The 21982-nt window shown below is 38.9% G+C and overlaps 1 protein-coding gene across 4 annotated transcripts in view; it reads left to right on the top strand.

Moving 5' to 3' along the window:
• The window catches only part of si:cabz01090165.1, a 326808-nt gene that overhangs the window by 291402 nt on the left and 13424 nt on the right, over positions 1-21982 (top strand). For all 4 annotated transcript variants that reach the window (XM_073928779.1, XM_073928778.1, XM_073928780.1 and 1 more), the window contains one exon: positions 13811-14467. In XM_073928779.1, the coding sequence (XP_073784880.1) occupies positions 13811-14354 (544 nt within the window). In that variant the 3' untranslated portion in view covers positions 14355-14467. Of the gene's footprint in view, positions 1-13810; positions 14468-21982 lie in introns of those variants that run through there.

The following is a 21982-nucleotide window of genomic DNA, read 5'->3' as shown; positions in this document are numbered from 1 at the left end:
AGTTATTAGAAACGAGTTATTAAAACTATTATGATTAGAAATGTGTTAAATAATCTTCTCTTCTTTAAACAGAACTTGGGAAATATCTGAAAACAAAATGACTAATATTTTTTCTTCAGTTTGCACAGAATAATTGATCAATAAATAGGTCGACGAATCAATGATTGAACAAAAATCTAGAGGATAAAAGGTGTATCTTGAGGGTATTTTCTGTGTTTCATATTTAAGCACATCAGCTTTAGTTAAATGAGAATTGTCTCCTTGGCAACTATCTTAAATTAAGTAATACTAGAAATCCAAAGCACCGTGAGCGGCATGTCAGAACACATCAGTGCTAAATTGCTTTTATTTGAATAAATTAAGGTGATTGAACTTGAGATTAGCATCTGTGTTTTTGATCCTCCAGACACTTTACAATCCCATCCCATCAAAAATACAATCATTTTACCAATATACATCAAATGATTTGCAGATATGTGTGATTATATGTGATAATTAATGTCATTTTTCATCAGAGCTGGTCTCTCAATACTTGATTATAATTTATTCCTAGTTAATAACATAATAACATCACCTAATTATAAGTTATGCAATAAACTTGAAATATATGACTAGTGTCTATTATTTTACTTTAGTTTTCGCCTTTTTCAGTGTTGTTGGGTTACACATTTACCTTATCATTACACATTTGTTATGTTATCTGGTCATTGTTGTTGATGTGATTCACCATTATCAGCTGATGACAAAATCATTCATCCTTTTTCTCATATTTGCCAAGTGATGTTTATGGATGGATAGATTGATATAGTTGGATAAATGTTTTAATAGATGGATGGATGGATGGATGGATGGATGGATGGATGGATATTTGGACGGATATTTGGTTGGATAGATATTTCAATAAATGGCTGGAATGGTTGGATGGATGTATATTTGGATGAATGGATATTTAAATGAATGGATGGATGTGTATTTGGATGGATGGATAGATAAATATTTCAATGAATGGATGGATAGATAGATGGATGGATGTTTATATATGTATAATTGAATGGATGGATGTATATTTGGATGGATCGACTGATATTTGGATGGATATATGGATGGATGGATGGATTGATGGGTAGATGTTTGGATGGGTACTTATTGTTGATATTTAGATGGACAAATAGTCTGATGGATGGATGGATGGATAAATACATGGTTGGGTGGATGTATATTTGTATGGATATATATTTCAATGGATAGATGGATGGAAGCATGTATATTTGGATGGATAGATAGACTTATATTTTAATGAATTGATGGATGGATGGATGGATGGATGGATGGATGGATGGATGGATGGATGGATGGATGGATGGGTGGATGGATGGATGGATGGATGGATGGATGGATGGATGGATGTTTGGATGGATGTTTGGATGGGTATTTATTGTTGATATTTAGATGGACAAATAGTCTGATGGATGGATGGATGGATGAGTGGATGTATGGATGGATGGATGAATGGATATTTGGATGAATGGAAATTGGGATGGATAGTTAGATATTTCAATGGATGGATGGATGGATGGTTAGTTGGGTAGATATATAGTTGGATGGATGGATGGATGGATGGATAGATGGACGGATGTATATTTAGATGGATACATATTTCATAGGATAGATGGAAGGATATATATTTGGATGGTTAGATAGACTGATGTTACAATGAATGGATGGATGGATATTTATTGTTGATCAGATAGACAGATAGTCTGATGGGTGGATGAATGGATGTATATTTGGATGGATAGATAGATATTTTTGGATGCATGGATGGATGGATATATAGTTGGGTGGATGGATGTATATTTGGATGGATAAGATGGACTGATATTTCAATGGATGAATGGATGGATAGATGGATGTTTGGATGGATATTTATTGTTGATATTTAGATGGATGGATGGATGGATCAACTGACCGATAGATTGATGGATCAACTGAACGATAGATTGATGGATCAACTGACCGATAGATGAAAAAATCCTGATTGTTGGATATATAAAGGTTAGATGGATGGAGGTATTTGGATTGATAGCTGGAAATTTTGATGGACAAATGGATGGAAATATATTTGAATGGACAGACAAAAAGACGAACAGATAGATAGGAAACACTGTGACGCATTTCCATCTTTGTTTAAAAGCTCTTTGAAGGATAATAATAATTAAGCCTCCAGTGTGGATTATCAGTATTCTCCTTAATCAATGCCCAGTGAATACAGGCAGCTTGACTGTACATGTTACACTGGAGTTTGCTGATGCGGATATAAATAAATGCAATATTCGCCGATTGCACATTTTCAAAGCTTCTCTGCTCAGTCTTGTTTCGCATGTGCGCTGCGGATGGTCTATCCCCCCAAATGGGTTTTGAATCTGGGTAATTCTGCATTAGATAAACAAATTGATTCTGTCTTTGTTCAAAGGGGAAGGCTGGCATCTGAGACTGGGGGTGTTAATGGCTTATGGCGGAATCCTATTCAGAAACATTGCAATTCCTCTGATGAATACAAATGCACCTCGATTATGGCCAGCCAATGAAGACACAGTAATATCATATGAAGCACAAGCATATACAGTTGAAGTCACAATTATTCGCCCTCCTGAGATTTTTTAAAAAAAATTCCCAAATGATGTTGAACAGATTCAGGAATTTTTCACAGTATTTCCTATAATATTTTTTTCTTCTGGAGAAAGTCTCATTTGTTTTATTTCAGCTAGAATAAAAGCTGTTTTTATGTATTTAAATCCATTTTAAGGTCAATATTATTAGCCCCCTTAAGCAATATTAGTTTTGGATTGTCTCCCGGACAAACCACTGTTATACAATGACTTGCCTAATTACCCTAACTTTACCCTAATTACCCTAGTGAAGCCTTTAAATGTCACTTTAAGCTAAATACTAGTGTCTTGAAGAATATCTAGCATACACTAAGATAAAAATAACATCTGCTGTTTGTTGTAACTGCGTATTTAAAATGAGCTGTAACAACACAATTCTTGAGGTTTTTTTAGGACAACTTAATTATTTTATGTTCAATCAAATTAAATTTGTTCCCAGAGATGGGTTGCGGCTGGAAGGGAATCCCCTGTGTAAAAACGTGCTGGATAAGTTGGCGGTTCATTCCACTGTGGTGACCCTGGATTAATAAAGGGACTAAGCTAAAAATAAAATAAGTTAAACTTAAATTTGTACAAACTAATAAGCTAACTTAATCCATGTTGTGTCAACGCAAATCGATTAAGTTAACTTAAAGGTTTTCACAAATTTAAGTGTGTTGAACATAAAACAGGCGAGGCAGCGGCGCAGTAGGTAGTGCTGTCGCCTCACAGCAAGAAGGTCGCTGGGTCGCTGGTTCGAGCCTCGGCTCAGTTGGTGTTTCTGTGTGGAGTTTGCATGTTCTCCCTGCCTTCGTGTGGGTTTCCTCCGGGTGCTCCGGTTTCCCCCACAGTCCAAAGACATGCGGTACAGGTGAATCGGCTAGGCTAAATTGTCCGTAGTGTATATGAGTGTGTGTGGATGTTTCCCAGAGATGGGTTGCGGCTGAAAGGGCATCCGCTGCATAAAAACTTGCTGGATAAGTTGGCGGTTCATTCCGCTGTGGCAACCCTGGATTGATAGAGGGACTAAGCAGACAAGAAAATGAATGAATGAACATAAAACACTTTAGTTGCCCCCTCCCCCCCCAAAAAAGTTTAAGAATTGTGTTGATTCAACTCATTTTAAATAAGTAATTTGAGCGAGCGGCAAAAGTCATTTTCAGAGTGGATTTTTTTGCTAAAGTTCATTAAACTATACAGAAACAAGTAACATGTCAAAAGTGACAACTAAGTAGTTTGAACAAGCAGCGAAAGTAATATTTCAATGCATTTTTATATCATAACTAAAATGCATTAAACTTAATAATAACAAGTTATGTGAATGCAAAATTTGATTGTATTAGACTGAACTCAAACTAAATAAATTAACCCTATAAAAGAAATCAGTTATTATAATTGAGTTATTAAAACTATTATGTTTAGAAATGTGCTGAAAAGACTTTCCATTAAACAAAAATAAAATATACAGGTGGCTCATAATTCTGACTTTAACTGTATACACTACCTGACTAAAGTCTTGTCGTGGATCCCAGTTGTAAGAGCAACAAATAATAACTTGACTCTAGTTGATCATTTAGGCTGATTTATGTTGATCTACATCACAAATACTGCAGAAGACCTACTGGAACCAGCATGGACACAAGATTCTCACAGAAATCAGTCAAGTTTGATGAAGGAGAAATCATGGTTTGGGGTCTACATTCAGTATGGGGGCGTGCGAGAGATCTGCAACATCAACAGCCTGAGGTATCAAGACATCTGTGCTGCCCATTACATTACAAACCACAGGAGAGGGACAATTCTCCAGCAGGATAGCGCTCCTGCTCATACTTCAGCCTCCACATCAAAGCTCCTGAAAGCAGAGAAGGTCAAGCTGCTCCAGGATTGGCCAGCCCAGTCACCAGACATGAACATTATTGAGCATGTCTGGGGTAAGATGAAGGAGGAGGCGTTGAAGATGAACACAAAGACTCTTGATGAACTCTGGGATGAACTCTCGCTTTCTTTGCCGTTCCAGATGACTTTATTAATCAGTGATGTGAGTCATGTCAGAGATGTATGGATGCAGTCCTCCAAGCTCATGATGGAGTCAGACACAATATTCATTCTGTCTCCACTGCAGCAGGACTTTATATTCTATACTGGACATTATTTCTGTTCAGTGATGACACTTTAGTCTAAGCAGAGTCAGAGCGCACTGTCCTGATCAAATCAGTCAACATTAAGACATGATCAGATTTATTGAGCTCAAATAAGCAAAATCTAGAGGCCTTCACCTTTCATATGAGCCACTTCTGATACCAAATGATCAACTAGAAGTCAACTTATTATTTGCTGTTCCTAAAACTTGGATAGGCGACAAGACTATTGTCAGGTAGTGTATATATATATATATATATATATATATATATATATACACACACACTATATATATATATTCCGCAATCAAAGGATGCTTCCCAAAGGTAGCAGCTGTTTTAGGATCTCGGCACTACATGTCAGAAAAGCTCTTGAAGGATTTCATTAGCACACAGACGGATTGGCTTCCACGCTGATGGTTTCAGCCTGATGCAATTGAAAGTGAATTTTGCAAAGCTGGATCCTCAAGCAGCCGCATTGACACCCTTCAATAAATCACAGCGCTTAAGGAAGACAATAATAACAGAATAACAAGAGACGCTGCGTGTCGAGTGCTTGCCCCCATTTCAGATGCTCAGTAAAGATTACAATGAAGGCGTCTGTAGTTGCGCTCGTGTTGAAATATGTGCTGGATTCAAAACTCAATCTTTTGCTTTGTAGTATTGAGAGGATGAGGAAATCTGCACTGTGTATTTGGGATGCATGACAATGTCTGTTATTATTGCTCTTCTATAAGCGCCACCTGCTGGAAGAGAGTGGATTTTCACTTTTATTCAGCCCGGCTACTATTTTTCTTTGGTACAGGTTAGGGCTGGGCGATTTTTCAGATTTTTTCGATTAATTCAAATTTACGTTTTAAGATGATTTAATTTTGAATCAAATCGAGAAATCGCGATTTTTAAAAAAAATTATATTTAATATATTATAATGGCACGAATGCGCTTTGGTTCACTCTCTGTATGAAGCAGGAAGCACACCAGAAGTGCCTCTCGGCGACGTGCAGCACCACACCATGGATTTTAGAATTCTAAACAGGTTTCTATACACACACTGGCTCCGCCCAGCCACGATTCACGAAGAAGTTCATATTTCAGCCTCGCCACAGCGCGCCATCTGATTAGTTTCATGTTAAATATCATGCGAATGTGCGCGTTTGGTGTGTAATAGTTTAAACTGTCATGTGCACGCCGTGTCGCAGCGCTTCTGGTGTGCGACCTGCTTGACTGCCTGTTAAAGCGTGAAGTCAAGTAGGATTTTACTTGTTGCACGTCTGTGTGGATTGTCAAGACATTCCCTCATCAAGTCGATAAACTCGATCTCAACATGCATGAAGGACGTAAAAGCCAAACCGCGCCGATCTTTTGGTTTGAACGCGAGTAGAGGTGAGGGACTGTAGCAGTGAAAATGAAAGTAGCCGCCACCACACTGCACAAAATGCTTTTCTTGCTTAGATTTTTTGATTTATTTCTAGTCCAAATATCTGAAATTTCTTATATCAAGAAGCATTTTCTAGACAAGCAAAACATATTATCTTGTTTTGAGAAATAATACGCCAAAATGAAGTGAGTTTTTCCTTAAAACAAGCAAAATAATCTGCCATTGGGGTGAGCAAATTAATCTTGTTTTTTCTTTTGACGTAAGATTATTTTGCTTACCCCATTGGCAGATTATTTTGCTTGTTTTAAGGAAAAACTCACTTCATTTTGGCGTATTATTTCTCAAAACAAGACAATATGTTTTGCTTGTCTAGAAAATTCTTCTTGATTTAGGAATATGTAGATATTTAGACTAGAAACAAGACAACAAATCTAAGTAAGTGCATGACGTCATTTAGCGGACCTGGTTGAAAACCAGACAGATCAGCCAGCATAAGAGAGTGGAGCAAAGCGCATCAAATGATCGGTATGTAAAAGGAGGAAAAAGAAAAATAGATTAAATATATACATTTATATTAGACACACATCTGGTACTTGTATTTGCTCCTGCTATACGTCCACAACTTCACACATTGGGTTGAATTAGGCTTTACAGTTTCCATGTTCAGTCCTTTTCATCCACTGTATCTTTAAGAAAAAGGCAGCAGCTTTACAACCTGACATTCAATCAGAAGACAAAGTCAAAGCCGAGCTGACAGCCAATCTTTCCTAGGCCCAGCAAAACTTGCAAAAAAATCCCTCTGTATTCCTGCAACATTTACACAAATATTTCTTATTCAAATCTTCAGCAACGATATTTAACTCGTGAATTTGTTTTACATTTATTTACACCTTGACCGATTTTTTTTGACATGCCCATTAAAAATACAATGCTCCTTAACCAGATGGTTTTTCAAGTCACTGTAACGAAGTGGCTGACACAGAGGGATCCATCTGCAGTATTTTTATTAAACACAGTTTAATAAACAATAGCACACAGATGTTGTGCGTGCGCAAACTCACATCAAACACAGTAGTGTGTAGTCGTTTGGCTGGCGGCAGGTAAACACAGGATGAGTAAGCCAGCATGGGTCAAAGGCGGCTAGTATCAGAGTCGGTAAGCAGGCTAGAGTTCAAAGGCAGGCGGCTAGGATCAAAGTCGGGATTCAGGCTGAAGTACAAGGCAGGCGGCAGGCAAGACTGGGTCAGTAAACGAAGCAGGATCACAACGGGAAGGCAGTCAAGGATGAGAACGCTTAATAGTGTAAGCCGGGGCAAAACAAGACTTCGCAATGAAGCGGCGTGTGAGTGCTGCTTAAATGTGTGTGTGGAAGGTGATTGCTGGATGCGTGTCAGGTGTGTCTGCAATCAGTGTAAGTGGATGATGTAATGTCAATAGTCTGGTGATGATGACCTCTGCTGGCCAGCGAGGGAAATGACTGGGACCGAGTTGGTGACAGTAACTTTCAGTCATGTTGTTGTAATGTTTTGAGAAGACTAGTTACACAATAATAAAAAAAAAGTTACAAAATCAGTCAAACTTTATGAAAAACCTAGATTTTATTTTTTTTGCTAAATCGCCCAGCCCAAGTACAGGTATGTTTTTATGTACAAAAGCGATGAGTTCGGGGAACTGATGACCTTCACGGCCAATCACAGTCATTTCTGTTGAGCACGTGAACACACCAGCAATCAAATGTTAGCGGGAAATGGACGTCTTTAACATTGAAGGATTCCAATGCAGACATCGTTCTCGAATTAACGCCAGCCAATCAGAAATGACTACATTTTAGTGTAGTCAACTCAAAAAAAGCTATGCAGCAAGTTGCCTTAAAATTTTAAGTTGAGTCAAATTTATTTTTTTTCAAGGTTTTCAAGTGTAGTTTGGTATTTTCTCACAATATTTACAGCTCTTGGATGATTCCAATGCAGGCGTAGTTCCTAAATTTAAAGGTTAAAGCAATCTGCGCTATATTTTGGATTTCATGTCAACGCCACTCAATCAGAAACGACTACATTAACGTCCCCTCTTTAACATTCATCCGCAGCCCCTCAGACCATGATTTCTCATTGAAGGCATCTGTAAGGATGTAATTAACTCCTGCAATAATCCCTGTGGATAGATTAAGAGAGAAGAAAGGATACATACAGAAAGCAATTTGCTATTAATTATGGCAAAAGCGAGGGGAGTTCTTTGGTTTATAGGGCTGCAGAGTAATCGAAAAAGTCTTTGAGAATCAATTAAGAGTGCTGCGCCAGAGCTCAGACGGACCCGGAGACGGTGGCGGAGAATATGCAGCGTAAACTCTGAGTTGAAAAGACAGGTTCAATCTGAAGTGATGTCTGGCTGAAAGAGCACTGGAGGCCAAAGTGAAGAGCTGACTGAAGTGCAAGGTGTGTTTGAGATGGTGAAACATTCACATCTGCACGCACTTTATTAGAGGACGCTTTCTTGCAGCCGCTGAAGGTGAAAATCCAGATTATAATCTTAAAGTGCACATTAAATCAAAAGTAAACCTGTTGATTTTGTGTGCTCACATTGCTGGTTTAGTTCATCTGTGCATTAAACATGCTGGCGACTCCTGATGAACACTTTTTAGTCTTACAGTTGAAAGCAGGAGTTTACACACAGAAGGAACACAACCATTTTGTAAAAGAAATGTCTGATGGTGAATCACTAAACGTTCACTATTTTAGGTCCGTTTGGATTATTTAAATGATTTACATTTGCTAAATGCCAGAATAACGAGAGAATTTGTTTTTTTTTAGAGAATTTCTGGTCCCACTTTATATTAAGAGTGCTTTCACACCTACACTTTTGTTTCGGAACGTGTCTCGTTTGCCCAGTTAGCGCGGTTCGTTTGGCATATGTGAACAGGGCAATCGCGCTCTGTTCCGGGCCAAAGTAATCGCTCAGAGATCGCTTGAATGAGGTGGTCTCGGCTCGATTGAAACGAACCCTGGAGCAGTTCGATTGCAGTGAGAAAGCGATACGGTCCGAGCGCGGTTATATCACAGTGTTTTATGAATATATAATAGGCTTACGGCTATATGAAGAGAGAATTATGAGTAGGGTGGGAAGTTTCGCGAGTCTCCGGATGCCCGCAAACGAGTGATGATCTCCCGGTAATCTTGCATCTCCCTCCCGGTCCTCAAATAGGCATCGTCGCGCACCCTTCTCACCCCTCCCCACCGCGTCTCTCCTCAGACACGTCGTGCACCCTGACACTCTGACCAATGTAAGGAGAGTTTACTCACACGTGACTTGTTTTAGCTCTTTTGGTCCGATTAGAAACTTTGCAGTGTGAAAGCGAACCGCTCCAAGAGCAAAGAGCAACAATGTAACATTTGTAATCTCTGTTTCGGAACAACTGAATCGATTCACAGGTGTGAAAGCACCCTAAGTGACCTTAACTACTATGTACTTGCATCAAAAAATAAATACAATGTACTTACTGTGTTCATAATATATTTGAGAACACTTGTGGTGCTCTTGAGTTGGGATAGGGGTTGGGTTATGGACAGGTTTGGTGGTATGGGTAGGTTTAAGGGTGGGTTAAAGTGTAAGGGATGGTCAACAGTGTATTTACAAAAGTAATTACAGAAGTTAATTAAATATGTAATTACATACAGGTATTTAAGTACACAATAAATGCATGTGTTTACACAATAAGTACATGTAGCAAACTATTAATTCCTGTGTAAGTACATATTAGTTAAGGCCACTTAATATAAAGTGGGACCGAAATTCTTATTAATTTCTAGACAGTCAAAAGTTTACACACATTTCCTTGGTATTTTTTTAGCTTTGCTTTTAAACGGTATAACTTTGCTTAAATGTTTTGGGTCTCCTTCCACAAGCTCCTCACAATAGTTTGAAGGAATCTTGGCCCATTCCTTCTGACAGAATTGCTGTAACTGAGTCAGATTTGTAGGCTGTCTTACTCGCACAAGCTTTTTTAACACTGCCCACACATTCTCTATAGGATTGAGATCAGGGCTTTGTGATGGCCACTCCAAAACATTCACTCTGCTGTCCTTAAAGCACATTTGAACTCATTTGGCAGTATGCTTAGGGTCATGGTCTATTAGGAAGAGCCATTAGTGGCCAAGTTTTAATGTCCTGGCTGATATCTTGAGATGTTGCTTCAGTATTTCTCCATAATGCTCTTTCTTCATGATGCCATCTATGCTGTGAAGTGGACCAGTCCCTCCTGCAGCAAAACAGCCCCACAACATGATGCTGCCGCCCCCATACTGCACAGTTGGGATGGTGTTCTAGGCTTGTGCGCTTTCCCCTTCGTCCTCAAAATGTAACACTGGTCATTATGGCCAAACGGTTCAATCTTAGCTCCATCAGAGCACAGGACATGTCTCCAAACATTATTCCCAGTGTCATTTAGCTAATTGTAATCTGGCTTTGTTGTTGATTCTGGCTTGTTGATTTCCCCATGTTGTCACACGAGGAAGCAGTGTGTTTGAGCTTTTCCTTCAATACTATTCTACAGTTGAGCCTCCAATGAACTCAAATGTAGTCAATTAGCCAATCAGAAACCTCCAAAACCTCGACATCATCATCTGAGCTTATCCAGAGGCAGAATAATCTTATTGTGTGTAAACTTGACTTTCAAGACAATTTCTCAAGAAATATCTCTCTCATTATTCTGCTATTAAGCAGAACAGAAACACGTGATCATTCTCACTTACCTAGTCATATTAACATCTGACTTTTTTAAATGGGTATGCGCCTTTAATTACAGTGTATGTAAACGTCTGCTTTCAACTGCCTTACCCAGAATATAAACATATATATAAACACATTTAGATCATTTACTTTAATCAGAACTATTGCAATGTGAAGAGACTTTCAATCAGCACAAGAAGTGTTCATGTTTCTGAATCACCTACTGCACCTTTAATGATTTCAACAATTTAACAGAGAAAGCACTTTCACCTATATAACGCCTGTACTCGTTGCTTGTTGAAGTTCATCTTATATTCATTGTACAGCTGCAGCTGGATTCTACTGGCTCTAAATAAAACACAGAGCTTCATGTGAGAGGCATACCTGTGCATAGCCTGTGGTAAAGTGATCACAGGTCACTGAACACTGCTGTAAAACACAGGCTAACAGTAGAGCGGCTGCTTCAATAATGCAGACGCTTCAGTGTGTATTCTCAGAAATGAGTTGCTGATTTACTGAAATAAATAAAGAGATTTACTATTTTATGCAGGATATTCTTTACAAATTACACAGCAGAAGAGAAGGAAAATGCTGACTCAATCAGAGAGAGAGAGAGAGAGAGAGAGAGAGCGAGAGAGAGAGTGAGAGAGAGAGAGAGAGAGAGAGTGAGAGAGAGAGAGAGAGAGAGAGCGAGAGAGAGAGAGAGAGAGAGAGAGAGAGAGAGTGTGTATGTTGTGTGAATGTTTGTTATGTGTGTGTTGAACTGTGTGTGTTGTGTGTATGAGTATGTGTGTGGATTAATGGTTGTGCGTTTGAGTGTGTTGTGTGAATGTTTGTTATGTGTGTGTTTTCGTGTGTGTTGTGTATATGAGTATGTGTGTGGATTGATGGTTTTGTGTTTGAGTGTGATGTGTGAACGTATGTATGTGTGTGTGAGTGTGTCATGTGTTTGAGTGAGTTAGTGTGTGTGTGTGTGTGTGTGTGTGTGTGTGCGTGGTTGTGTAAATGTTTGTTTGTGTGTGTCGGACTGTGTGTGTGAATGTGTGTTGTGTGAGGGTGTTTGTGCATGCATGGTTGTGTGTTTGAGTGTCTTGTTTATGCTTATGTGTGTTTAAGTGTGTGTTCTGTGAATATCTGTGAGTGTGTGTGTGTGTTTAAGTGTGTGTGTGCATGCATGCTTTTGTATATGAGTGTTGTGTGAATGTATGTATGTGTGTGTTTCAGTGTGTGTGTGTTTGAGTGAGTTAGTGTGTGTGTGTGAGTGTGTGTGTGTGTGTGTGTGTGTTTGAGTGAGTTAATGTGTGTGTGTGTGTGTGTGTGTGTGTGTGTGTGTGTGTGTGTGTGTGTGTGTGTGTGTGCACATGCATGGTTGTGTGAATGTTTGTTTGTGTGTGTGCGTGTGTTTGAGTTAGTGTGTGTGTGTGTGTTTGCTGGTTGTGTGAATGTTTGTCTGTGTGTGTTTGAGTGTATGCGTGTGTTTTAGTGAGTTAATGTGTGTGTGTGTGCGTGTGTTTTAGTGAGTAAATGTGTGTGTGTGTGTGTGTGTGTGTGTGTGTGTGTGTGTGTGCGTGCGTGCGTGCGTGCATGGTTGTGTGAATGTTTGTTTGTGTGTGTGAGTGTGTGTTGGACTGTGTGTTGTGTGAGGGTGTGTGTGCATGCATGGTTGTGTGTTGTGTGAATGTGTGCATGTGTGTTTAAGTGCGTGTTGTGTGAATATCCGTCAGTGTGTTTGTGTATGTATAGGTGTGTGTGTGCATGCGGGCTTCTGTAAATGTGTGTGTGTGTGTGTGTGTGTGTGTGTGTGTATGAGGGTGTTGCGTGTGTGTATGGGTGTGTTGTGTGTTCCTGTGACCCTGAGCTTGACCGTGTGTTTCTGCATTTGACCCGAGTGTAATTGGCGAGCTCCAGGTCTTCTGTGAGGGTAATTGTGTGTGTGTGTGTGTGTGTGTGTGTGTGTGTGTGTGTGTGTGTGTGTGTGTGTGTGTGTGTGTGTTTGTGTGTATGTGTGTGTGAACACACTCACACGCTGCTCTTTCTGATTGCTATTGACAAACAGCCACATATGAAATGTGGTCAGCAGTGTGTCGGCCTGTATTTTCATTCTGAATCCTCCACACACACACACACACACACTGATCAATAAATGTGCCAATAACAAATGAAGACATCAGGAATGTAACCTCATAGTAAAGTGTTAACTGTAAATGTGTGTGTTCAGGCTGTCCTGTTATCACTGAAGTGTGTTTGCATGGTTATTCTCACACTCTCGTTGTCGTCTGTTAACCGTGCTGTCAGCGTGTGTAAGGCGCTCTGAGCTCAGTGTCATGTGTTAATGAGCCGAGCGTTTGATGGAGATATCGAGGGGAAACTCCTGCGCTGGAAACAGAGGAGAGGCTCGCAGCTCTTCTTCTTGGCACGCAGACCCTGTCGGCTCACTGTCTGCCGCTTAATTAGCCACTTAAAAACGCTTCAATTAAAGATGAAAACATGCAAGTGCAGAGGGACACAATAATCCAGCCAGCCTCACTGGAGATATGTGCCCAGGGCTGCATGTTTGAGAACTGACAAATATGTACCCTGAACTACACTGTAAAACATATCTGTAAACTAACGAGCTTCTTTCAGTTGAGACGTTAAACGGAGGTCCTGACTCTCTAGTTTGGAAAAAGTCAGGAAAGTGGGCGTGTCCAGCTCTGTTTAGATGGGAGTGTCGGGGTGGGTAAGTGGGAAGGAGCATAAAAATTTGCATAAAAATGGGAGTTTGCGATTGGGCACGCCCTAATTTCCACTGAGGCAAAACAAACACACAGACAAAAGGGAGAAAGACTGACCCCAGTGCACCCCCCCCCAAACCCCCTTTGGCACTCCTAAATTTATGGGTTAATAAATCTATTAACAATAATTTCTTCTTTTTTTCCCCTCAGAATGATTCCTGCTTCCCACAAGCGCTTCTTGCTGAGCGATCTGGCCTCGTCCCGTGACTACGAGCTCTGCGTTCTGGCCGTGTATGACGACGGGATCACGTCTCTAACCGCCACACGAATGGTCGGCTGCATATCATTCACCACAGAGCGTGAATTTCGCCACTGCCGCTCCATCCACGATCAATTCCTCGGCGGCACCATGATCATCGTCATCGGCGGCATCATCGTAGCGTCAGTCCTCGTCTTCATCTTTATCCTGCTGATGAAATATAAACTCCACAGCCAGCATTACAAGCAGAAAGCAGCCCGGGTTAGTAATGTTTGCTCCCAGACCAACGGTGGCCAGCAGGGGGCGACATCCGGTCCTCCGCCACGCTCGTCTTCTGGATCCGCTAATAAACCATCCGTCCCGCTGGGGTCCGAAAGACAAGAAGGATCCCATGGAATGGAGGGAGGATACGGGGCTCTGAGAGGAACCACGGTGGTGGACTTAAACCCAGAATATGGGAAATCCGTCAAAGAGGACGACTCCATATCGCAATAACACAGGGCTCGGTCCCACCTCCCTTCCCATTCTCTTCACTCCACACAACTTATTCTGTTTTGTTTTTGTTTCCGGCGTCCTGCGGCCTTACTGGGGGTTTTCTCCTGTCCAAGGTGAGAATGATTTATTTATTTAAAACTATTCACCCTCCCGTATATATTTTTCCCCAATTTCTGTTCTGTTTTGCAGCACATTTCTAAAACTTTCTAAAACTAAATGATTTCTTTTCTCTTTGCCATGATGACAGCACATAATATGTGACTAGATATTCTTCAAGTTGCTAGTATTTAAATTAAAGTGACATTTAAAGGCATAATTAGGTTAATTAAGGTAAAGTTAAGGTAATTAGGCAAGACATTGTGCAATGATGGTTTATTCTGTAGACAATAAAATAAAATATATTGCTTAAGAGAGCTAATAATATTGATAATAAATAAAAAAATAATAAAAATAAATAAATAAATAAATAAATAAATAAATAAATAAATAAATAAATAAATAAATAAATAAATAAATAAATAAATAAATAAATAAACGACTTTTATTCTAGCTGAAATAAAACAAATAAGACTTTTTCCAGAAGAAAAAATATTATAAGAAATACTACGGAAAAATTCCTGAATCTGTTAAGCATCATTTAGGAAATGTGTAATAAAGAAAAAATAATTCACATAAGAGCGAATCATTTTGACTTCGACTGTATTTATTTCAAATATATTTATTTATTTGTTGGGGGAAATGTATTACAAGTAACGCATGTTATGTAATAATGTGACTCTTCTAAGTAAAGAGTGAAGTAACACATTACTTAACAAATTAAGCAGTAATATATGAGTTACTGTTTTAAAAGAAATGTAATGCAGATGACTTTTTGGTTTAATTATTTACCTTTTTAAAAGGATGAGGATCATTATTTATATATTATTTATTTATTTACAGTGTTAAGGGTAATGCATTACAAGTAATGTTACTTTTCTAAGTAACGAGTAAAGCATTACTTAAAAAAATTAAGCAATAATATTTAAGTTACTTAAAAAAGTAATGCAAGTTACTTTTTAGTTTAATTATTTAGCTTTTAAAAAAGATAAGGATGATCAATTATTTATATATTTTTTTTAGATATTTGTTATTTACTTATTTATTTACAATGTTGGGGGTAAAGCATTATATGTTACTTAAAAGTAATGCCTTACTTAAAAAAAGTTACTTTTTAAAATGCATTGTGAAGTTATGTTAAAAATCACACACTCAATGAGAGAATGTGTTTATGACTTTAAACATATTGAAGAAAAGGAAAAGAGGACTATAGTCTCAAAGGTCAATTATTTTACTTCACTAATAGGACAAAAAGAACAAAAGCAGCAAAAACATTGCTTAACTTTCAATTATCTGTATACGGCATGAAGATAAGTGTAAAAACTGCTTTACTAGCGAGAAAACAGTTAAACAGAGCATCTGCAGCGCAAGAATAAAGAACGAGCCTCCTCCATTCAGCCTCCTTACTTTCTCTTTACTTTCATTTACTTTCCTCTGAACACATCCATTAGCCCACATATTTAATTTAGTTTGTTTAGCGAAAATTCATTTCAAAACTATTTCTAAATTCAGATTTAATCTCCAGCAAATAAATAATAATAATAATGAAGTGTGGTCAGAAAACTGAGTTATATCCAAACACACGTCCTGCTCTTATGCCCCATATGATGATATAGACATCTCCAAAACCCCACCTGCTTTTGTTTATTTGTGTCTAGATCGTTGAAATAGACCCTTGATCTCTTTCAGAACTTAATAAAGGATCGCTGCAATTAACAACACACTGTATAACCTTTATTTGCCTGATGATGTTATTCTCTGAGAAATATATAAATGTGCATATTATAAATAATACTAATAATAATAATAACGGCGACGCAGTGGCGCAGTGGGCACGTTCGCCTCACAGCAAGAAGGTCGCTGGGTCACTGGTTTGAGCCTCGGCTCAGTTGGCGTTTCTGTGTGGAGTTTGCATGTTCTCCCTGCGTTCGCGTGGGTTTCCTCCAGGTGCTCCGGTTTCCCCCACAGTCCAAAGACATGCGGTACAGGTGAATTGGGTAGGCTAAAATTGTCCGTAGTGTGTGTGTGTGTGAATGAGTGTGTGTGTGGATGTTCCCCAGAGATGGGTTGCGGCTGGAAGGGCATCCGCTGCGTAAAAACTTGCTGGATAAGTTGACGGTTCATTCCGCTGTGGCGACCCCGGATTAATAAAGTGACTAAACCGACAAGAAAATGAATGAATGAATGATAATAATAACATTATACAAGTGCAAACTGTCATGAATAAACTAAACGCCCCCACCCTCGCCCCTCCAACCAGGTGAGGAAAAGTAACTCAAACATAACGTAGTACATTACTTACCAACGAGTTGCCTTTCATCGGGGAGTAACTTAATATTGTAATGCATTACAGAAGTACCACTGTTTATTTCTCTCATCTCTCAGTTAAGGTTGTTGCTAGGCAGCCGATTGCCAATGTGACAGAATCTCCCCCTCACTGCGGTGCTGATGCAGAGATGTTCCAGCTCTGTTAATTAGAGCTCCTTTAATGGATAAATTACAGGCATAGCGGCTCTGCTGTCTGTCTGTGTCAGGGCAACGGGCCTAAAAAGATTCCCCGAATGCTACGCTGCACTTGAGATCACTATTTGAATTGATAGCCTGACAGTTGTTTCGTTCAATAGGATGCGTTTGAATTACAAAGGCGTAAAATTGAAACTCTGCACCTAGTCGGGATGTTTGCTGTGGAAATGGGTGGAAGTCCTACGGCTTGCATATTTCGGCACATTAGGCTCGTGTGTTAGCTATGCATATCCCTGCTGAGTGTGGAATAGCACATATTACTGTTTTCATTTGCGGGATGCCGGCCGTGCGTCTAAATATTGGCATTTTGCAGACGCTGAATTTAAGTTATGGGCCCGAGCGAGAGTTTTCAACTCTTTAAAAGAGAAATACACTTGATCACACACTGTTTGACCTGGTTTTACTTTGTGTTATTTAGTTATCCAATCAGATGAGAGACATTACTGATATTAAAGAGGTCATGAACTACCTCAGCATTCTTTGAGATCCACTTATAATGTTATCAAGACTTTGACATTCAAATAACATCGTAATTTTGAAGTAGTTGACTATTTTCTGTGCTGTGTTTGACCTTCATCTGAACACTCAGTTGACTCAGAAGTAATCGCCCACTGCTGTGATTGGCTAACACTTTTGCATATACAGGGTGGGCCATTTATATGGATACACCTTAATAAAATGGGAATGGTTGGTGATGTTAGCGTCCTGTTTGTGGCACATTAGTGTATGTGAGGGGGCAAACTTTTCAAGATGGGTGGTGACCATGGTGGCCATTTTGAAGTCGGCCATCTTGGATCCAACTTTTGTTTTTTCAATAGGAAGGGGGTCATGTGACACATCAAACTTATTGGGAATTTCACAAGAAAAACAATGATGTGCTTGGTTTTAATGTAACTTTATTCTTTTATAGTTATTTACAAGTTTCTGACCACTTATAAAATGTGTTCAATGTGCATACAAGATGTGCAGCACCTGAAATTATGGATACTGGAAGCCTGTGCTAATATTTCTCTTGTGGTTTTGCTATCAGTGTGTGAAGAGTGGGAGAAGAGGGCTGCATTGACAATCCAACACAATGGGCAGCACATTGAACACATTTTATAAGTGGTCAGACACTTGTAAAAAACTTGTAAAAAACTCATGATAGAATAAAGTAACGTTTTAGAATAAAGTAATGTTAAAACCAAGCACATCATTGTTTTTCTTGTGAAATTCCCAGTAAGTTGATGTGTCACATGACCCCCTTCCTATTGAACAAAAACAAAAGTTGGATCCAAGATGGCCAACTTCAAAATGGCCACCATGGTCACCACCTATCTTGAAAAGTTTGTCCCCTCACATACACTAATGTGCCACAAACAGGACGTTAATATCACCAACCATTCCCATTTTATTAAGGGGCATCCATATATATGGCCCACCCTGTATAACAAGGCTAAACAGGCAGTAAAGTGGGCATATATCTTCTACAGAGGCGGAGCTTATCCTCTTCATTACATCATAGAGTAGAACAGTCTGTTTTTGTGGACTGCCTTTAATATACGCAATTTTTAGAGTAACAACAAAGAGTTGAGTTCTTAAACTTACAGCATGGTTTTACAGTACTATGACCTCTCATAAGTCAAAATATCAGGGGGATTTTGGTTTCTTAGTTCATGACCCCTTTAACATGTTCATAAGAGCACTTGTGTTCAAGGTAATCAAGATCACTCTTTTTCCATCATACTTAAAATCACAGAAGCACTATGAATGAGCTAATGAGTAAACAATGCTACATGACTTTTGAATGAGCAGTAAACCCAGCAAATTAATATGTAATCACAACATATAGTGTTAATAATCAGAATATTCTGTGCTAAATAGACCTAAGCATTGATTATCACTGCTATTGAGTATAACTACTTCAACACTAAAAGTAAAGCATTATGTGAACATTATGTTATTCGTTTTCTTTTCGGCTTAATCCCTTTATTATTCTGTGGCCACCACAGTGGAATGAACCGCTAACTTATCCAGCATATGTTTTACACAGCGGATGCCCTTTCAGCTGCAACCCATTGCTGGGAAACATCCATACAAAAAAAGTCACATGACTTTTTAATGCGCATACTGGAATTTGTTCGGTAAAACTGTTTCCATTGCAGTTTTTGCTCGTTTTTTGTTATTGAATAAAATGGTTTATCCTACTTAGTCATGCGCTTATGTTTGTTATGCACATTCAAAATGTTTGCACATCTTGGCGTTTCCATCAACTCCATCAAATGCGCATATCCAAAATGCGCATAAAAATAGGTAGATGGAAAATAGCTAGTGCTGCACTTTATTTTTAATTTTTTTTTATTTTATTATTTCAAGTCATTTCTAAATGCAAACACAATTGAATTCAGAAACATGGACTGTGTTGCCAGGAAACACCTAACAAACAAAACCAAAAATTGTCACATTTGAAAAAAAAAAAAAGGTTTTAAAATATTAGGAGGAAATCTGCAAAACTTATATTGCATATTCCAGCCTTTAGTGCTCTTTGTTGGCATCAGTGAATAATTCAAACACACAGCAGTTATCATCACTCAGCGCAAATAAGCACAGAGCGAAAAAAACAATTCAATCCAATCCAACACACCATTATTTGCTTTCGACAGATAAAAAGTAAACGATTCTACAAGTGCATTTAATCATCATAACAATTTAATTTACTTTGCATGATGACACAGGTAATCTAAATGCGTCAGAAATAAATTTGCGCTATTAAATAAGTCATTTTTGACCATTTACACATCTCTGACGAATACATCATGCTTAGTTGAAACTGTCTTGTCCTTCATAGCTAGATTTGCATAGACATCAGCATTCAAAACATTCAAGTCGAAACCCACATTTCAGCCATTGCTATTTTCCCCAATGCTACACCAGCAGCGCTAGAGGCATTCGCTTGTATTTCAGTCAAAACCCGAACGCCCTTGGAGGCACTATCTAGGTTGGCCAGACTCCTCATGCTTATAGCAGTGAGGATAATAACCGGCGGTGGGCCAGATTCAAGAGATGAGTCCATTTAACATAACCAGGAGAGAGCCATCTCAGTGAATCGGTCACGGTTGCCTACTATTGAGGGCCCTCAGAGGGGCCCTGAATGGACTGGGAAGAAAGCGCAAGTTCTGTATTATGAGCAGTGCTGGAAAGAAAAAAATCACACTCAAGTAAAAGAACTATTGCTGACCCAAAAATGAGTTCAATTCAATCCAGGTTTATTTGTATAGATTTTTGTGCGCTTTTTACAATAGTTATTGTTTTAAAGCAGCTTTACAAAAGGTGCACATTATTGGTATTACTTACCATAACTTTATTAGTTACTAATAACTTTAAGTAATTAAGTACAGCCCCATAGCCAGCCTGGTGAATGAGGTGGTTCTTTATCTCAATACTTGAACCTTTTTTTTATTTTTTGCTGCAGTGCAACGTTAGTTGGTTGGTCTGTTGTTCGGTTGGTTGGTTAATTACTTGATTTAATTTTTTTTTTATTTTCTTTACTAATTATAAAGTTTAAATACTACATTTAGTGACATTTTAAGCACTATTTGTAGTAGTGATGGGAAGTTCGGATCATTTTACTGACTCGGATCTTCGAGTCTCGTTCATCAAGATGAATGAATCTTTTTTCGAGTCATTTCGTTCATTTGGTTCAATTTGCCAAAATATTATTAAAATGGTTCCAAACACATCTACAACAAGCCCAAAAGGTTGATTGCACGACAAATAAGTCATAAATAGAATATAAGAAGGAGAAAATAATAATTGAATGTTGACCTGCTCTTTTGTCTATGAAGGTATTGTTGTCTCTTTGCTCAGCTCACCTCTTCATGTCTTCAAATGTCAGGGGTTCATTCACGTTACACGGACAGTGACATATAATCTTAATCAATGCACAGTCTAAGCCGATAGGAGCCATGATCGTTCGTTCATCACGTGACAGAATGACTCAAACCCGAGGACTCGAGAGATGAACGGATCAAAACTTTTTCCTGGCTTTAAACGTGTATGATTGGCCCGTGATGAACGAGTGACTCAGACCCGATAGAGGACTCGAGAGGTGAGCGGATCAATTCTTTTTCCGGCTATAAACGCATATGATTGGCTTCTGCCAATGTGATGAAGACTTAAAATTATCGATACATACTACATGCACAAATATGCGCACGCGCGGAATAACGAATCACTCCCTGAGAGGACTCGTAGTTCCCGAGTCATATTGAAGATTCGTTCAAAATGAACGAATCATTCATGAACAACCCATCACTAATTTGTAGCTGGATTAGCTTGTCGGATGTGCTAAAAATATTGATTATATAGTATATAGTAGTATAGTATAGTATATTGATTATTTGTAATGTGTTACATCACATCACTGATTAAGGGAAATAGCAACTCTGGTGGACACTAACGTGACACTGCAGCACTGAGAGCTGAAGGGCAGAGGTGTCTATCAGGTCACTGCCAGGAAAAAAACTTCAAACATTTTCTGTAGGAGCCAGCGGTCCATGCGCTGCCTGTACAATTAGGTGAACAAAGAGTTACCATCTGATCAGGTTGAAAGACTTCTCCAACTTACCAGAGTTAAATCACCTTTTATGACCCGAAAAAACGTCCATCTTTTATTCCAGAGCTCCATTTGATTGTGAAATGCCCTGTAGCTCCTGTCAGCACCTCTGGATGGTGCGCTGCTGAGATGCTTGATGTTTTGTTCGATTCGCCCGCAGCAAGGGTTTGAAATGTACTGGCTACTAAACTTCATGTTGGACCCTCTTTATGCATTGTTATGCTAATGCTGGAAGCTCCTGGCTGTGGGACCTCATTTATGAGTTTGAGGTTTATATATGTGCTATAATATGTGCTTATATGTGCTATAACCTGACACAGATGACTTCATCCAAGAAGAAAAATCACGCTTTCAAAGAAAATACAGTACAGGAATATAATATTCAGTCCCCTTTTATATGAAGTGGCCTTAACTA

This window comes from Danio rerio, chromosome 18 (assembly GCF_049306965.1).
Source record: "Danio rerio strain Tuebingen ecotype United States chromosome 18, GRCz12tu, whole genome shotgun sequence".
Taxonomy (NCBI): Eukaryota; Metazoa; Chordata; class Actinopteri; order Cypriniformes; family Danionidae; genus Danio; species Danio rerio.
The sequence above is the reverse complement of the archived record's forward strand: the minus strand, read 5'-3'. Positions and strand labels throughout refer to the sequence as shown.